Source organism: Phyllopteryx taeniolatus, chromosome 16 (genome assembly GCF_024500385.1).
Source record: "Phyllopteryx taeniolatus isolate TA_2022b chromosome 16, UOR_Ptae_1.2, whole genome shotgun sequence".
Lineage (NCBI taxonomy): Eukaryota > Metazoa > Chordata > Actinopteri > Syngnathiformes > Syngnathidae > Phyllopteryx > Phyllopteryx taeniolatus.
The window spans coordinates 10283080-10302786 of record NC_084517.1 but is presented as its reverse complement, the minus strand read 5'-3'; the positions used below and the strand labels follow the sequence as shown (position 1 = coordinate 10302786).

General features: G+C 42.0%; 2 protein-coding genes across 12 annotated transcripts in view; one reads left to right on the top strand and one right to left on the bottom strand.

Annotated features, from left to right (window-relative positions):
- Positions 1 to 84: 84 nt before the first annotated feature.
- rangap1a (RAN GTPase activating protein 1a) lies at positions 85 to 17456 on the bottom strand. 4 transcript variants are annotated; one of them, XM_061748536.1, is made up of 17 exons: positions 16973 to 17180; positions 16784 to 16901; positions 13108 to 13227; positions 12845 to 12972; positions 12054 to 12113; positions 11788 to 11967; positions 7541 to 7675; positions 7181 to 7339; positions 6175 to 6288; positions 5814 to 5913; positions 5412 to 5496; positions 5145 to 5301; positions 4787 to 4903; positions 2450 to 2555; positions 2019 to 2107; positions 1805 to 1926; positions 85 to 705 (listed from the first exon to the last, which is right to left on the bottom strand). In XM_061748536.1, exons 3-17 carry the CDS (start codon positions 13217 to 13219, stop codon positions 624 to 626), a joined length of 1746 nt encoding a protein of 581 aa, XP_061604520.1. In that variant the 5' UTR covers positions 13220 to 13227; positions 16784 to 16901; positions 16973 to 17180; the 3' UTR covers positions 85 to 623. The 4 variants fall into 4 exon arrangements, with proteins under 4 accessions (XP_061604520.1, XP_061604521.1, XP_061604518.1 ...); XM_061748537.1 differs by lacking the exons at positions 16784 to 16901; positions 16973 to 17180 and adding an exon at positions 17332 to 17456 and having other exon boundaries at positions 1767 to 1926; XM_061748534.1 differs by lacking the exons at positions 16784 to 16901; positions 16973 to 17180 and adding an exon at positions 17332 to 17456.
- Positions 17433 to 19707, top strand: part of LOC133465575 (zinc finger CCCH domain-containing protein 7B-like) — an 18573-nt gene continuing 16298 nt past the window's right edge. For 5 of the 8 annotated variants that reach the window (XM_061748530.1, XM_061748528.1, XM_061748526.1 and 2 more), the window contains exons 1-3: positions 17433 to 17572; positions 17794 to 17858; positions 18018 to 18054. In XM_061748530.1, the coding sequence (XP_061604514.1) occupies positions 17803 to 17858; positions 18018 to 18054 (93 nt within the window). In that variant the 5' untranslated portion in view covers positions 17433 to 17572; positions 17794 to 17802. Of the gene's footprint in view, positions 17573 to 17793; positions 17859 to 18017; positions 18055 to 19707 lie in introns of those variants that run through there. The other 3 variants (XM_061748533.1, XM_061748531.1, XM_061748529.1) reach the window with 2 other exon arrangements.

The window sequence follows — 19707 nt, the reverse complement described above, 5'->3', positions numbered from 1 at the left end:
GCACATGTAGGAAGAAAAACTGTGTTGCTGGATACACTACAAACGGAAACTAATCTGAACAAGACATGACATGCGAAGTCGTAATCCACTCAATTTATTTTTATTAAACAATGCAGAGCCATAACAGCTAGTCACATTTAAAATACATCCCTTTTGTAGCTTATCTTTACTTTAATAACAATATTTAGCAGCTCATAGCACACATTATGTATAACAATGAGCTTCAGGAACAGCATAAAAAAGATAAAAAGTAAATGAAAACACAAATGTACAACAGCCTAATATGATAACGTCATTAAGTTTGCATTCAAATCAATAGTACAATATAGTATGTTGTGTCACCAACAGGCAAACGCCACCTGATAGTCTCAAACAACTTTTTTTGTTTTTTTAATACACCAGCGATTACAAAGAGGAAGAGAAGTGTTAGGCGACAAAGTACTGCATCTCCAAGGGAATAGCTTCTCAACAAGCATCCACGTCCAAAGAAGTGCAGTAATGATTATTTGGATGACAATGAGGATGTCCCTTTGATTCAAATTTGAGCAAATGTATGCTGGGTCCCAATTGGCCATCAGTCAAACTTGTTTGTGCATTTGAGTGTGTGTATCTATCTGCACTCCTCAGCTCTCAGTGCGGGCCCTCTGCAAGGTGAACTGTAGCTTGTGTCGAGAAGACCCACAGGACTCCAAAGACTTGTTGTGTCTGGGGATGATAACCAAAAAAAGAAAAAAGTCTGTATGTACATTTATATGCTCAGACAACTGACAAAATGGCAGATCACGGGGTGAAGGCATTATTTTAAATGGCACCACTGTAATTTATTTCATTAAAGAGCTGAAATTATAGTGACCTACTTCCTTTGTCCAAGTTAATACTTGAAGGAAATGCGCTACTTATGAATACAAAATTGAAATTACACTGAGGAATTGTGTGTGAATGGCTATTTTTAATTTTAAAGGAGATGATTTAAAATGGTTCAAAAGTTTCTTCATGCCATGCCAGTGACATGCTTTGGCTTTGCTGAAATGAGTCTGTTTATGGGGGTGGTCCTGTCTCTTGCAAGTAAGGTACTGCTTACCCATAAACTACTGGGCCAATGGTCACCATGTCATTATCAAATGATCAAATTACACTTGTCAATTAGACTAAATTCACACTGAAGGGCATGATGCCCAATTCAGATTTGAAGTGACAAGCATGCGCACAAAAAAGGACATCATATTGCACATGCACACAAATACGAGGCGCTGTGTGTTTACGGAAGTAAATATGACCCGTGTGCCGTTGCTTTTGTCTGTTTTGTCAAACAACTGTGATGTTTGTCACCTTTTGATGACATATAGGTGGGATAAGCGCAACCTGCTTGTCCATACTGCACTCACATCGGATACGTATGCAATTTATATCCAAATATGAAAGGCTTGGGGCAGATATGAAAAATCCTGAATTGTACTGTTGACATCAATGTGAAAGAAGAAAAAAAAATGAATTAATTAAAAATAAATAAATCTGATACATGTCACATTGTACGCAAGCGATCACAATTTTCCATGTCACCTTTAAATTCTATTGCACAGGTTTGAATGCAGAGCATTTCATTTCTTGTTGCAGAATAACATGAGTATAAGTGCGCCATGAACACCAAAGTGTTACTTTCACCAACCCTAATCACATACATCACTGTTTCCCCACACACCAAATCTGATAGAATTCTCGTACAGTAGGTGCTTTGTTCCTGATTAATATTGTAATATGGTTTATACCTGGAAGCTGCCTGCTGCTCATTCTGTCACGCCCTTACCGGGACATGAAGGCCTCCAGCACAGCCACGCTCTCTTTGGGGAAGTAGTCCTGGTGAACAGCGTGCTCCAAGGCCTGCAGGTGACCGGCTACCACCAGCACAGGCTTCACCTTGTCCTCACTCTGAGATGACGACAAGAGAGGAGAGAAAAGAAAGGAGTAAGGAGACTAAAAGGCGAAATCATTTGAGGTAAAGGGAGTCAATGTCTGCCCACCTTAATAAGTCCCAGCAACACTAGCAAAGATGACACAAAATTGTAGCCTTGGAAGGAATTAGTACTAAAGGCTTTCTTCAGAAGGGCATCTGTGAGAAGAAACATTTTAAATATTTCATATTACAAGCTCTGTGGCTCTATAAAGTATAAGGCAAGTCCAAAGGGGCATACAAAAAGGGAAGACGAAATTATTGAATTATATATGGAAACAGTATTGTAAAATTACACAGTATCATCAATTGGCTGACACCCTCACTGTCTGTACTGTAAGCTATATACACTGTGCTCAGCTCAGGAGAAAGGTTTAAAAAGTGACCATAAAACTCAATAATTAACAAACAAATACGCAACACGCAATATATAATAATAGAAGGCGAATAAAATGTAACTGGAGGAAACGTGTTCTTGCTGGTACTTCACAAAAAACTCACCAACACTTTCCAAGACTGCATTCTTAACTTCATTATTGTCCTCTGTGTACACAGAAGCAATTTTGAGAAAGGCTTCAGCTGTTTTTCTTGCATCGGCCACATCCACCTTGCCACAAAGGGAGGAAAAAGGAATCAGCTGTTTCCAAAAAGCAGTATAGTCCATTTTGTTCGTTTGACATAGGTAAAGTGTACAAAAAAAAATAAATGCAAGGTCGAAATTCACATTACAGCTACCTAAAGCTCAGTAAACATCAGTACACTGGGCTGTTTGGCATTACATTGAACCAGCTGATAGCGCGGGTTCAGTGTAATGCCAAACAGCCAGGAGGGTGCTGACGGACCTTTGCAATTGCAAATTGAAAATAAATGACCTGTTTTGTTCCAGATTTTGGCAACCTTATCCTTGGTTATCAACTACAGTGATACCTAGGAGGTGGACCTAAATGCATTGCAGTCGGTATGATGTCAAACTAGTTATGCAGTGCAGTGATTCACAACTGTTGGAGCCAATATTTTGCTTGAACCCAATTGTAAAAGAGCAATTGTGCAACCCGGTGGCCAGTTTTTGTGTTCAGGCCATGAATGAATGTGGTTGGATGTTTGGTGGTGGTCGGAGGGGTGGTAGGCGCAGAATGGCAGCCGCGCTTTCGTCAGACAACCCCAGGGCAGCTGTGGGTACACAGCTGCACGCTATTTTAGCACGGCCCCCGGCTGGCAAGCCGCAGAAGCAAAGATTCTCTTTGTGTCTGCTGTTAACGCATTGTAAGTCACAAATCGTCGCCTCTATAATAGCGAATAAGCTACATTTCTTACCATGCTCCTTACAAAAGTGTCACAAAAGCGAGGAAAGAAGAGTGGATAGACTAAGACGATGTCAAAGCCATGCCAATTGCTAAGGTATGTCATGCAGTTACAAAACATCGAAATAACGGATTTGGTGATATACCATATTTGTCGCACAGGTCCGGCTTGTACCGCGTTTCCGCGGAGAGGAACCAACTTTGAACAACAAAATAACAGGCCAATGAATACGTTTACAGAAATTAATTAGTACCTGACTGCATATCTCACTTCAGAACGTCCATCCATCCATTTTCTTTACCGCTTATCCTCACTAGGGTTGCGGGCTGCTGGAGCCTATCCCAGCTATCTTCAGGCAGAAGGCAGGGTACACCCTGAACCGGTTGCCAGCCAATCGCAGGGCACATAGAAACAAACAACCATTCGCACTCACAGTCACACCTACGGACAATTTAGAGTCTTCAATCAACCTACCATGGATGTTTTTGGGATGTGGGAGGAAACTGGAGTGCCACAGGCACGGGGAGAACATGCAAACTCCACACAGGCGGGGCCAGGATTTGAACCCCGGTCCCCAGAACTGTGAGGCAGATGTGCTAACCAGTCGTCCACCGTGGCAGCCTTCAGAACATGAGCAGGTTAAAGGTACATTATTATCATTAATAAATATTTATTTTTCTAAGATAACCTTTATTAGTCCCACAATGGGAAAAGTTGCATCGTTTCAGCAGCAATTTTGTATATAGGAAATATAAATATGTAAGATAAATAGCGTTAGGGTTTTCCTTAAAGTAACAATTTTTGAATGAAGGAACATTTTCAGTGCACACTGATTTTTCTTTTGTATCGTAGCCACGTCTGACGATTGTAACAAAACAAACCATATGAAAATCTCTTAAAAATTCAGCGAGTTATGTTTTTTTTGTGTGTGTGCTCATGTCCAAAAGTCTCAATAGAAATTAATGGAGTGGAGGGGCGAGACCATCGAGAACTCCCGGTTCAAGATAGCGAGCACTCTACTCTTGCGCAGTCTATTTCATCTTTATCTTTAATAGCAGTACAGTGTTGCAAAATCTCTATTTGCAACACTGTACGGTATATAGGTTCTTTGCAGTAGACACTATTTAGCTTGCTAACTTATTCCCCATCGCCATTGCTACACCTGCACCACAACACACACACGCACGCACCTCCGCCCTGGAGTTGTGCACACACTCACAGAGACGCCACACACCCACTGAGCTCCCCGTCACATTGACCTCAGACACATATATCCACACACAGACACACACCAGCACGCAATCAACATATTGGGCACCCCTGGTGTAATGCATTATGACAAATAATGCATTTTTGTTCATCTATTTATCCCAGCGACCTACAGTGATGGATTCTTCCTGCTTTAAGATGTAGCGTGGCAAACTGAACTGAATTCCACAAATGTGGCTTCTGTAGCATTTTTAAAAACACCACATATCGCATTATCTGGAGGTAAAAAAAATAAAATAAAAAAAATAAAAAAATGAAGCTGTTTACCTGCTGCTCAATTAGTGTTGCTCTCTTGGCCCCCAGCTTGAGCAGTTTATCCGGGGATGGAAAGCTGAGAAAGGACGAGACGTCAGGCGGTCGCGGTGCTGATGGTGGCGTGGAAAACTGATGATGAGAGGTCAGTTAAGGAAATACACGGGATTTTATAAAAAGGTTGGTGTTAAAATCAACTTAGATGATGTGACCAGATCCAGGTCCAGTCCCCACTAAATAGATGTCAATCATCCCAATTTGTATTAACTAAGGTTTAGCAAAAAATTAGGCAAATATTTTCTCAAATGGAAAAAAAGGTTGATTAAATCTGAATTATTGAATGCTTTTCATAAAAAGGAGCATTCTGATCTACCTTTGATCCAGTGTTTTCATCTTGCTCCTCCTCCTCATCTTCTTCTTCCTCCTCTTCCTCCTCAACCTCCTCTTCCTCTACATCCTCCTCCTCCTCGTCATCGTCATCATCATCATCTTCATCTTCATCCTCATCTCCTGGTTCACCCTCGTCATCACTGATGAAGAACAAGTTACTTTGATAATCAACTAATTTGAGTTAGAACCATCTAAAAGCACTAATGTATAATGTGCACTTAAATATTAAGTGGTGCTGTATTTTTGTTACCTGAGCGATGCCAGAAGCTCAGCCATGTTGATGCCTTTCATGAAGTCTTTCAGAGCTTTGCAGCCATCCTCTCCCAGATAGTTACCTGCAAAACATGAGTGAGCATGTTACATGTAGTAACAGCAAACAATTATTACATTCATAATCATACTGCCACTTTATGTATTGTCTTCAGTTTTTTATGTTATGCAACTACTGTTTTTACTGTTTTTTTTAATTCTGATTATTCTCATTTATTTACCGGTAATCCCATTGAGGGTTCGGCTCGCATGTTTGGTTTTATTAACAGCTATAATGCACGTGTTGAATGGCCCCTGGGGACCAATTAAACTTCACTAGAATGAATTGAATCAATGATAATGAAGCATTTGGGAATAAAAGCAACGTATTACAGTTTTGTACCATTTAAATCCAGTTTTTCCAGCTGGTTCTTGTTTGTGACTGCATGGGCCACAGCCAGAGCAGCTTCTTCAGTTATCTCTCCAAATGACAGATTAAGTTCCTGTTTAATGTAACAGAGTATTTGGTAAGAGAAAATTACAGGTCAAGAGGATAGAAATGATTCCCCAATAACCATATTATAGTAGTACATAGTATAACAAAATATATGTATACATAAATGAGCAGCTAATATTTATACTGGGAAATATGAGAAACTGATTAATACAGTGTCACCCATTCAGATTCATTGAATTCAACTGGAGAAACAATGCAATAATAGATTGTGATGGGGACATTATAGACCGGGCAACTGATCAGTCACCTTCAAGATTGGTAGTCCTTCTGAAACAGTTTCAGCAATCGCTGTGGCTCCAACTGGACGCACCAAACAGTCGCCAAAGTTTATCACCTGGATGCTTCGTAAATCTTTCAGAGCCTGTGAATAACACAGTGTTAACACAGGAACTAAAATATCAGTCAACACGTATCAGTGGGTGATGTCTTTTTTGATGAATATATATCTTGTTTTGCTTTTTTTACATTGAATATTAAGGAGTCTGTTGACTCAAAACCTTTAAACTGTTGCTCTTATCTCAAGCCTTACAACAGTGACACACTGCCTGCCAACATTTAAGTTGCTCTACTGTTTTACTAGCTATAAATTGTGGTAAGGCGGCACAGTGGACTACTGCTTAGAAGAAGAAGAAGAATCACCTTTTATTGTCATGGACATGCATGCACAAAATTTGTTCTCTGCATTTTACCCATCACAGTGAACACATACACGTTAGTGGAACACACTGGACCTGAAGCGCCCGGGGAGCATTTCGGGGTATCAGTGCCTTGCTCAAGGACACCACAGCCCTGAGTCCGGGGAATATTGGCGGGGATGGTCCAGTTGGGGTCTTGAACCTAGGCCCCCCACGGTGGCAAGCGATGATCTTAACCATTGGGCCACGGCTCCACAACTGCTGCACAGTTCTGACGTTCAAATCCGGCCTTGCCTGTGTGGAGTTTGCATGTGCTTGCGTGGGTTTCCTCCGAGTATTCGGGTTTCCTCCCACATTCCAAAAACATGCATGGTAGGTTAATTGACTGTAAATTCCCCATAGGTGTGAATGTGAGCGCAAATGGTTGCTTGTCTATATGTGCCCTGCGATTGGCTGGCGACCAGTTCAGCACACCCGCGACCCTAGAAATTGTGGTAATGGTATTTAACACTTCACAAAAAAGGGTCCCTTTTCATGTCATAGATGGTAGAAGGTGATAACTACATAATGATCATACAGCACCTCTATTTATTTATTTATTTATTTTTTAAATCATACCTTAGCCATGGCAATGGCACCTTCTTCAGTGAAGGTGTTGTCATTGAGGTTGAGAGTGCGCAGGTTTGGATTGTGCTGCACCGCTTTTGCCAACGCTGTTACACCTGGGTGATTTATGCCATTCTGGGGCATATGGATCTCCTCCAGGCTGCCCATCAACTACAAACACAAATAGCAGTTCCTCGACACATATACATTCAGGAAGAATAGAAAGCAGCAATTATTTCACTAAAAATTAAGCATGTTCCAAAAAAACAATATGATGTAGTCGAGTAGTATCTGGATTGTTAAACTGTAAACAGTACGGCGAGCTGCACTTGAGGCCCACTACATTAGTTGTGTGATTGTTTGACCTCTTACCTGGAAAGATTGAGCGAGAGCGGTAGCTCCGTCGTTCTCCAGGCGATTCCTGCCAGCGACAAACACTTTCAGGCTGAGGGGCGGACCTTCTCCACTAGACTTTTTATGGCACTCAATCAGTGAAGTGGCCAAGATCTGAGAAGTGCATAAAAAGAGCCATTGATTAGACATTTGCAGCGACGTCACTGCAAGTTCCATTTTTACTGTTAAGACTACAGCACTATGAACCTCAGCGATGACTGACCAAGAGACAAACTGAAAAGGGAGAGGAAAGTGTGAAGGAATATAAGGCTCCAGCTTTGAGAGAGAGAGAGAGAGAGAGAGAGAGAGACAGACAGAGAGAGAGAGAGAGAGAGAGACAGACAGACAGACAGACGCGCGCACACACACACACACACACGTCTCCATCCTCATCATCCTTCTACCAATATAATCACGCTCTCTCCTCTGGATGTGTCCAAACCATCGAAGTCTGCTCTCTCTTACTTTGTCTCCAAAACATCTAACCTTGGCTGTCCCTCTCATGAGCTCATTTCTAATTTTATCCAACCTGGTCACTCCTAGAGCAAACCTCAACATCTTCATTTTCACCACCTCCAACTCTGCTTCCAAATGTCGCTTCAGTGCCACCGTCTCTAATCCGTACATCATGGCTGGCCTCACCACTGTCTTATAAACTTTGCCCTTTATCCTAGCAGAGACTCTTCTGTCACATAACACACCTGACACCTTCTTCCACCCGTTCCAACCTGCTTGGACCAGTTTCTTCACTTCTTGACCACATTCACCATTGCTCTGGACTGTTGACCCCAAGTATTTGAAGTCCTCCACCCTTGCTATCTCTTCTCCCTGTAGCCTCACTCTTCCCCCACCACCCCTCTCATTCATGCACATATATTCTATTTTACTTAGGCTCATCTTCATTAATCTCCTTTCCAGTGCACACCTCCATCTTTCTAACTGTTCCTCCACCTGCTCCCTGCTTTCACTGCAGATCACAATGTCATCTGCAAACATCATGGTCCACGGGGATTCTAGTCTAACCTCATTTGTCAGCCTATCCATCACCACTGGAAGGGGCTCAGGGCTGATCCCTGATGCAATCACACCTCCACCTTAAATGCCTGTCACACCTACAGCACACCTCACCACTGTTCTGCTGCCCTTGTACATGTCCTGTATTATTCTAACATACTTCTCTGCCACTCCAGACTTCCGCATGCAGTCCAACAGTTCCTCTCTGGGTACTCTGTCATAGGCTTTCTCGAGATCCAAAGACACAATGTAGCTCCTTCTGATCTTCTCTGTACTTTTCCATCAACATCCTCAAGGCAAATAATGCATCTGTGGTACTCTGTGGTACCATACTGTTGCTCGCAAATACTCATTCTGTCCCGAGTCTAGCATCCACTACTCTTTCCCATAACTTCATTGTGTGGGTCATCAACTTTATTCCTCTATAGTTCCCACAGCTCTGCACATCACCCTTGTTCTTAAAAATGGGCACCATCACACTTTTCCTCCATTCCTCAGGCATCTTCTACCCGCTAGAATTCTGTTGAACATCCTTCCATACCGCCACAGGAATGTCATCAGGACCAACTAACTGCCTTTCCATTTTTATCCTCTTTAATGCCTAACTTCCCCCATACTAATCATTGCCACATCCTGGTCCACCACACGTGGATCTTATATTCTTCCTTCTCTCTCATTTTCCTCATTCATCAACTCCTCAAAGTATTCGTTCCATCTGTCCAGCACACTAGTGGCACCAGTCAACACATTACCATCTCTATCCTTAATCACCCTAACCTGCTGCACATCCTTCCCATCTATATCCCTCTGTCTGGCCAACATGTATAGATCATTTTCTCCTTCTTTAGTGTCCAGCCTGGCATAGATGTCATCATATGCCACTTGTTTGGCCTCTGCCACCTCTACCTTTGCCCTACTTCGCATCTCAATGTATTCCTTTCTCCTCTCCTCAGTCCTCTTAGTGTCCCACTTCTTCTTAGCTAACCTCTTGTATGATTTCCTGTACTTTGAGGTTCCAGCACCAAGTCTCCTCCTCTCCTTTCCTGCCAGAAGATACACCAAGTACTCTCCTGCCTGTTTCTCTGATCACTTTGGCTGTAGTGGTCCAGTCTTCTGGAAGCTCCTCCTGTCCACCAAAAGCCTGTCCCAGCACTTCTCGAAAAGCCGCACAACACTTTTCCTTTCTCAGCTTCCACCACATGGTTCTCTGCTCTGCCTTTGTCTTCTTAATCTTCCTCCAACCACCAGGGTCATCTTACATACCACCATCCTATGCTGGCGCGCAACACTCTACCCTACCACTACCTTACAGTCGGTAACCTCCTTCAGATTACATCGTCTGCACAAGATGTAATACACCTGCATGCTTCTACCTCCCCGCTTGTAGGTCACCCTATGTTCCTGCCTCTTCTGGAAAAAAGTGCTACAGCCATTTCCATCCTTTTTGCAAAAGTCCACCACCAGCTGTCCCTCCAAGTTCCTTTCCTGGATGCCGTACTTGCCCATCACTTCTTCATCACCCCTGTTTCCTTCACCAACATGTCCATTACAATCTGCACCACTCACGACTCCCTCTGTGTCTGGGATGCTCAAAACTACTTTGTCTAGCTCCTTCCAGAATTTCTCTTTCACCTCTAGGTCACATTCTACCTGTGGGGAATAGCCACTAATCACATTATACGTAACACTCTCAATTTCAAGTTTCAGCCTAATCACTCGATCTGATACTCTCTTCACCTCCAAGACATTCTTAGCTAACTCTTCCTTTAAAATAACCCCTACTCCATTTCTCTTCCCATCTACAGCATGGTAAAATAATTTAAACCCTGCACCTAAACTTCTAGCCCTACTGCCTTTCCATCTGGTCTCCTGGACACACAATATATCAAACTTTCTCTTAATCATCATGTCAACCAACTCCCGAGATTTTCCTGTCATAGTCCTAACATTCAAATTCCCCAGATTCAATTCTAGGCTCTAGCAATTACAGCCTCCAAATGTTTTTTTCTTATACTGGGTAAGAGATTTTTTTCTTATTTTGGGTAAGACATTTTGCTCTAAAATCTCTTGATAATTTTCTTATTTCATGATACCTGTGATACAGTCAAGGCCTCCAGTACAGCCCCACAGCATTATGGATACTCCATGCTTGACTTTTGGCAGAGTGTTCTTTTGCTTAAAGGCTTCATTGCACCGTCTATAAACATACTGTTTTTGTGGCTCGCTAAAAATCTCTATTTTTGTTTCATCTGTCCAGAAAATATTATCATTTGCCCTTTTGTATCAAACACAAGTTTGCTGTAGAAAAATGTTTCACTTGATTCATTTTCTTGAGGAGATAATCCACACACACACACACACACTTTCACACACACTTTTTAAATATATTTAAAGGTTTTTAATTATATTTTTAGGTGCTTAATTCATAAATGTACAGTAGATTTTTTTTAAAACATTTTCAGTAAAAAAAAGTGTTGATGTTTAAAATACTAATTTAAACAAATCCTAAATAAATAAATAAATAAAAATCATAAACCCCCTTATTGATAGAGTTGCCTTTGTGCAAGGTAACAAATCCCCAACTGCTCATTTGTTGGTGTGGGACCCCCTAATGCCACACCCAAGCACATGCCCAGTTTTTTGTTTATGTTTGTGTAAATGTACGAGCATGAGGCATGTGCCTGTTAAAATACATCCATCCATCCATTTTCTGAGCCGCTTCTCCTCACTAGGGTCGCGGGCGTGCTGGAGCCTATCCCAGCTATCATCGGGCAGGAGGCGGGGTACACCCTGAACTGGTTGGCCAGCCAATCGCAGGGCACATACAAACAAACAACCATTCGCACTCACAATCACACCTACAGGCAATTTAGAGTCTCCAGTTCATGCATGTTTTCGGGATGTGGGAGGAAACCGGAGTGCCCGGAGAAAACCTCCGCTGGCACGGGGAGAACATGCAAACTCCACACAGGCGGGGCCGGGGATTGTACCCCGGTCCTCAGAACTGTGAGGCTGACGCTCTAACCAGTCGTCCACCGTGACACCTGTTAAAATACAATTTATATCAAATTTGCCCTGTCAAGGAATAATAAAGGGATTTCTTGACATTTATTCTCAGAATTAGCTAGGTAGGTAAATACTACAATGATCACATAGGAAAATCTGGAAATTTACAGTAAGCTTCACTTGAGGAGGATTTTCACACAATTTACCTTCCCTCCTCCAATGCCCATGCCGCAATTGTTGAGCCGTAGTTCCTGCAGAGTGTAGCAGGCGGGGCTTTTCAGCAACTGCTCGATGCCCTTCACCCCGTCTGGTCCGAAGGCGTTATCACTTAGATCTAAGACAGTCAGCTTGGCACCCGCCAGCATCAGAGCATCACCCAGTGAATTCTTTGACAGAAAGATAGAAATATTGGTAGCCCGTAGTCATGTAATGAGAACACCCCATAAACAACCAATCAGGACAATGCTGTTACCAGAGCAGGTGGGATCTCAGAGCGGAGGCGGCCAGTAAACATGTCACTCCAGAAACAGCGCTGAAAAAAACAAGTTATTTTATTAAACAAGCAAAAAAAAAAAATATCATGTTGTTATTGTCACTTTGTTCTTCGAGATCTTGAATCGTTCTTAAGGCTTCTTTATACTCGCGCGGACGGCGACCCCGCTGACGTCACTGCGGCTATCCCGCACCCAGTTTGCCTTTATACTCGCGCACAACCCACGTGCACTGTTTTGAAAGTGGGCTACAGTTCTCCTCCAAGTCGGGGGTGGCGCTACGGCTGTTATTGGCTAGGACGCCACGGGGTGGAGTTTCCTCTGGATTTTTTGGCCATTTCTGGAAGCCGTTTTTACTTTACGTAACAAGGATCAAAGCAACAACAATGGCGACCATGGAACAGTGTCTGCTAGAACAAATACACCTAGATGACCAGATGATACGTTTAATTATGCTGCAAAATCGATCGAGAAGGCGGCGACGTAGGTGCGATATGGAACCGTGAGGAACGCTGATTACATCATCACAGCATCTGACTAAAACGGACCAATCACAAGAGATGACCTCCACGGCATTCTACGCGCAGCAACAATTTTTGCCGTGTGCCCGTCAAGCAGAGGGGCGGGCCAATTCGGTCACATGGTCAATGCGGGCGTTGTCGGCTGCGCAAGCGCTGGAGTATAAAGACGCCTTTAGTGCGGTGTAAAAGAAAACCAAAAGACTTAATAATGCAAAGTATGTTTAGAGGATTCAAAAGTAGCTGCTCAAAACCTTGAACTGGCTCTTTGTCTCGAGGGCCTTGGCAATGGCTTTTGCCGCCTCCACACCTACAGTGTTTCCCTCCAATCGCAGGGCTTGGAGACCTTCAAAGTCCTTGATCTCCTTCACAATCTCTTCAACTAGAGTTTTGAAAATGGGTTAGACATAGAAGGACATTAATAGACAGAAAAAATACATCCAAGACTGAAAAGTGTTTCTATTCATTTTTCCCACAGCTGTAAGAACGGAAAGTTGGAAACTTCAACAACTTGCACCTGATTTGGAATCATCAAGCTTTCTTCCCTGTCCTTTGTAACTCAGCTCCCCTTCCTCAACTCCAGCTTTGGCCAAGGAGTCAGCCAACTGTGAAACAATGTCTGTCGCCATTGGGGTACCTGGAGAAAAAAAAATATAGATTTTTTTTCAAGACAGAGGGTAGGTCGCAAAATTGTATCACCTTGAAACAATTGCTGTGTAGCATTTCCTACTACAAGTGACCAGAAAATCTGCCTCATCTGCCATCTTTCAAAAATGACTATAAAACACACGACATCCTGCGTGCAATGTATTTGACCCCAAATCATTTCCTAGTCAATTAGAATGCCATGTACAGTAATGTAAAATTTTATTCATACTATTCATAAATATGCTTTCCATATTCATTATATTGCTTTGATGTTATCCAGTATCATACGTTTTATGAACCTATTTAATTAAATCTGGGCTTTGCTGTGTGCCACTTGGTTCATGTATTCTGTGTGACCTGTAAGTCTACAGCCTTTTGGTATGTCATGTGTTGTGCTCTCATGTATTGTAAATTAACAATGGAACTCTTCTATGCTATTACACCAGGAATTAGTTTTAGGGTGGCAGGTAGTGTATTGTAAATTAACAATGTAACTCTTCTATGCTATTAAACCAGGAATTAGTTTTAGGGTGGCAGGTAGTGAATTCCTACAACCCCAATTCCAATGAAGTGGGGACGTTGTGTTTAACAAATAAAAACAGAATACAATTATTTTCAAATGATGTTCAACCTATTTAATTGAACACGCTACAAAGACAAGATATTTAATGTTCAAACTGATAAACTTGATTGTTTTTAGCAAATAATTATTAACTTAGAATTTTATGTCTGCAACATCTTCCAAAAAAAGCTGGGACAGGTGGAAAAAAAGACTGAGAAAGTTGAGGAATGCTCATCAAACACCTGGTTGGAACATCCCACAGGTGAACAGGCTAATTGGGAACAGGTGGGTGCCATGATTGGGTATAAAAAGGAGCTTCCCTAAATTGCTTAGTCATTCACAAGCAAAGATGGGGCGAGGGTCACCTCTTTGTGAACAAGTGCGTGAGAAAATAGTCAAACAGTTTAAGGACAATGTTCCTCAACGTACAATTACAAGGAATTTAGGGATTTCATCATCTATGGTCCAGAATATCATCAAAAGGTTCAGAGAATCTGGAGAAATCACTGCATGTAAGCGGCAAGGCCGAAAACCAACATTGAATGCCCGTGACCTTCGATCCCTCACTGCATCAAAAACCGACATCAATGTGTAAAGGATATCACCACATGGGCTCAGGAACACTTCAGAAAACCAATGTCAGTAAATACAGTTCGGCGCTACATCCGTAAGTGCAACTTGAAACTCTACTATGCAAAGCAAAAGCCATTTATCAACAACACCCAGAAAAGCCGCCGGCTTCTCTGGGCCCAAGCTCATCTAAGACGGACTGATGCAAAGTGGAAAAGTGTTCTGTGGTCCGACAAGTCCACATTTAAATTGTTTTTGGAAATTGTGGACGTCGTGTCCTCTGGGCCAAAGAGGAAAAGAACCATCCAGACTGTTATGGATGCAAAGTTCAAAAGCCAAAATCTGTGATGGTATGGGGCTGTGTCAGTGCCAATGGCATGGGTAACTTACACATCTGTGAAGGCACCATTAATGCTGAAAGGTACATCCAGGTTTTGGAGAAACATGCTGCCATCCAAGCAATGTCTTTTTCATGGACGCCCCTGCTTATTTCAGCAAGACAATGCCAAACCACATTCTGCATGTGTTACAACAGCGTGGCTTCGTAGTAAAACAGTGTGGGTACTAGACTGGCCTCCCTGCAGTCCAGACCTGTCTCTCATTGAAAATGTGTGCCGCATTATGAAGTGTAAAATACGACAACGGAGACCCCGTACTGTTGAACAGCTGAAGCTGTACATCAAGCAAGAATGGGAAAGAATTCCACCTACAAAGCTTCAACAATTAGTGTCCTCAGTTTCCAAACGTTTATTGAATGTTGTTAAAAGAAAAGGTGATGTAACACAGTGGTAAACATGACCCTGTCCCAGCTTTTTTGGAACGTGTTCCAGCCATAAAATTCTAAGTTAATGATTATTTGCTAAAAATAAAAAAGTTTATTGGTTTGAACATTAAATATCTTGTCTTTTTAATGTATTCAATTAAATGTAGGTTGAACATCATTTTCAAATCATTGTATTCTGTTTTTATTTATGTTTAACACAACGTCCCAACTTCATTGGAATTGTAGTTCAACCTTGAAGGAAAAATGTCTCTCGACAGGTCACATGTTAACTGGAATGCAATGCACACCAATGTTTAGAATACTTTAGAATAAAATTTGTCTCTTGATATTGTCAGATGAGTGCAAACTAAATGACACTGTGAGTCCGACCACTTTGCTGTTTTTGTGATATTTCTTGCAGAAATTCTCATGGCATTAGACTTTCTTTTTTCTTTTTAAACAACAAAACTTATTTAATAGTGATGTACGAGGTGTGTCAGAAAGGTTTAAGGACTGGTGCCACAAAAGATATAGTTCAAATCCAAACTACAAGTTTTCCACTTCAAAGTAATCCCCCTGGGGTCTAACCACATTTCCAGCCTTCTCTGCCACACCATGTACTCCTGGAATGATTCTTCCAGGATCCTACGCAGCTCTGTCATCACAGCCATCTTGATATCGTACAAGGCTTCAAAACGGGTCCCTCCTGATGACGCCCTGGAGCTTGGGAAAGGGGAAAAAATATATAATACACGGGGAAAAAAATATAATACACGGCTGCTCAGGAAATTGAGCAGGCGCGTTGTCATGGTGAAGCAGCCACAGGTTGTCCTGCTACAACTCTCGCCTCTTCTTGAGCACTGAACGAAGCAGAAGCCGCAGGATCTCTTGGTACATGTGAAGGTTGATCGCCTGGCCCACATTGAAGTGGAAAACTCATAGTTTGGGTTAAATTATATCTTTGGTGACACTCGTCCTGGTTCTTTACTGACACACCTCATATACATTGCTCTTCCGATCAGTTCTGATTGGTAACAGTGAATCACAGAAGTGATTTATCCTGATTGTGCAAGTGAAAATGTGTCAGGAAGATGACATTTACAGGCAATGTATCATATGTCTTTACAGTGGTAAACCCCCCAAAAAGTGTTGGACATGATTACAAGTCAAAACAGAGCCTCATTCTTGTCCCATCCACTATTACAGTCATATGTGTTTAGGGCATTGATTGCTGACTCATATGAAAACTATATGTTGGTTGGAACAAAAACTGTCTCTGAATGCGTGGTCTGTTTTAAGACAACTATAGAGCACGAGAATTGGGGAACCAAAAGAAACAAAAGCATTAAAATTCTGGCATTTACTGTCCTTTGTTTCGAGAAGAACTTATCCACACAAATTAGTAGGCAAAGCTTTATTCATAAAACCTGAATGATAACACGACATTACTAATATTATGAACAGTACTGAATTTTGAAGATGTAAAATTACTTACAACAGGAGCGCTATGTCTAGCATTAGCCACGTAATGCTAACGTTAGGGATCTAGAACTTCAAAGCTAGTCAAGAGGACATAGCTTCTATTGAACCGCAGCAGTCAGTAAAAGTACCCAGGAATTAAGTATTTGAATAAACATTTAAACCCCACACCTTTGAGTGTAGTGGACCATCTAAGCACTGTGAAATTAATGTTGAGTGGTACTGTATTAGAATGGAACGTGGTTTGGCCTCTCTGGTCTGTCAACAGCACACCGCCGACCACCTACAACTGAATTCCACAGCGCATTCAAACACATCGCCAAGTCTGTTATTATCCCAATGAAATAAATACAAAATTACCCGAACACTGCCGTTTTAAGTGAATCCTGTCGAATGGCACGCCACGCTCCCGCTCGTTCTCGACGTTCAAACGACAATTCAGCACAGCACAACACACTGCTTGACGACTCAAGAGTTGGTGCTCAAGGGATTTGTAGTTCGATTAGCCGACACTGGTGCGTTCAGGTTCCATCCTCAAACTCCGAAAACGAATATTCCGGGGACTGACCTGAAAATTTCAGAACCCCATAATTTCCCTCTGAAAATTCTAAAATATTTATTCGACATCGCAAGTCTACCTGTGATTGACTAACGACGAGACCACGGTGTAGACATTTAACGATTTCTAGCGACTTTTAAGACAGCCAATAGCGACATACCTTGCTGAGGAGTTGGCAGCAATGATGTCATGTGGACTGGAGTTTCGAGAAATCGAAAGTATTGAAACCTACAGTCTGTGGTGGGTACGTAAAGGCGGTGTTATCTGCGAGCGGTTGGCCTATTCGTTAACTCTGCACGAAGGTAACACGTTCACTGCTGGAAGTCTTTCGATCTCGTCCTGCTCGCCCGTGACACCAAATTAAAACTGCTGCGGATCAATGAACTTCCTCACTTGGGAAGGTAAGTGGGTTTGAAGTTGTGCCAGGCAGTCACGCCATGATGTTTCATAGACCAAACTGCTAAATATCGCCTCAAGGATTGATATTGAAGCAACACGAGAAGCGTACACTACAAGTGACTTTTTTCTTCTTCTTCATGCTTTCTACTTATGTTTAAAGCTTTGCAGGACATCAACGGCATTTCAACCTTATTTGTGCAATGCTTTGTCTCCATCCTCCCAGGGAGTAAGAATGAAGCCGCAGCGACAGAAACGCAGGAAAGAAACACAACCTCTGAGTTCCATACAGTAAGATTTAACTTGAATTACTTTTAAAACAAACAAACAAAAACAACAAAATGGAACACCGCTTAGCACTGTAATTTCCACAGAATTCTCTGTACAAACAACAAAATGGAACACGCCTTAGTATTGTAATTTCACATCATTCTCTGTATGGGTTTTCAGGTCCTCCCTGGCATATCCGGATTCTGAAGGCGACAAGGTAATGTTATGTCTGTTTCCTTTCTAATCCCGTACTGAACACAATTAACATTAAATGGGTCATGCTAATACAAAGTTAGAGTTGACTTGAACCAGTTCCTAATCCATTCATCGAGGCCAGTGATTGCCACCCAATGTGCCATGTCATACTAGTCTGACCAGTGAGATCATCAAGTGTGCGTGGGGGAATTTCACTTGATTAATCTGAAAAGTATATTTTATTTACTACAAATAATGTATCTCTCTGTTCATTCGTCGAAGGCAATAAGGTACAATAAACCTGTATACAGTCGGATTGTCCGAGCCTTACCGCGAATACCACGTTTTTGGAAATAATTTACACTACGTTAAATTGATGATAATTGACTACATTAATAGTTAAACCATAAATATACCACAAACCATGATGCCAAAACACTTAAATAGCATTTCAAATGCTTACAAATATCCCCAAACATTGCTGTACACTACACTACAATACACACAATACAATACAGTAAACAGATTACAGCTAAGCACGCATATAGGTAATGCACAGTACGTGTACTACATGTCAACAATTATGACGATGAAGAATTACTGTGTGGACCCAGTCCGCTGTAAAACAATGAATATTTGACTGCACAGCAAAGCACAAGAGTAACATAGATGGTGTCGACGCTCTTGCGGGGCGGCCTGTGCTGGTTGGAAAGTCCGCTGCTTCCGAGTTTGCTGGCTCTGCAATGGTTAGCAGTTCATTGTTGACTGACCCAAAAACGGTGGATCCACGCAATGAAATTCACGGCGGTCGTAGCGATGTTCCTCTGAACTGCTGTAACAAGTTCCACTGGTTGTGATACCGTGTGCCAAAGCAGCAGACATGGGCCCGGCCATCTTCTCTATCGACTCACTGACGTGTACGACCGTGATTCACAAAAATGGCCATTCATAATGGAATGCAGTTATGAAAGTGCATGGTTTTGATAAACATTCACAGAGAATGCTGTCTGTCAGCTTCAACAAAATAGCAGCGCTATACTAAGCTAGCATTAGCTCTGCAAACAACCCGACGTTAGTCATGGCTGCTACCTTGGTAGCATGAAGCATCGTAAAAGAATGTAATTATTGAAACAAAATGCTATTGGGTAATATTGCTAGTACAATTCAACAAATGTTGTATGTTTGGACCATGCATAATTTTGTTTGACTGTTATGAAATATGTTTTGCAAGAAACCATTACTTATTAGTTAACTCGTAATTTTTTTTTTTTTTTTTTTTTTTGCATTGGTCGTTTGAGCATCACAGAATTTTTTTTTAAGCAAAACAATCACTACATGTTTAACTGTTATGTTAATAGTAAAGCACTGAATGCAGCCCTATGGGGGGCACAAGTCAGTGCAAACTGTAGGCCGGTCCCAAACCCGGATAAATGCAGAGGGTTGCGTCAGGAAGGGCATCCGGCTTAAAACTTTGCCAAACAAATATGAGCGTTCATCCAAAGAATTCCATACCGGATCGGTCGTGGCCCGGGTTAACAACGTCCGCCACCGGCGCCGTCCACCTGCAGGGCGCCGTTGGAAATTCAGCTACTGTGGGTGGAAGTCAAAGAAGAAGAAGAGGTGGAAAGCGGGTTCTTCGGCAGAAAGAGAAGAGGAAAGCACAGAGCCTAGAACT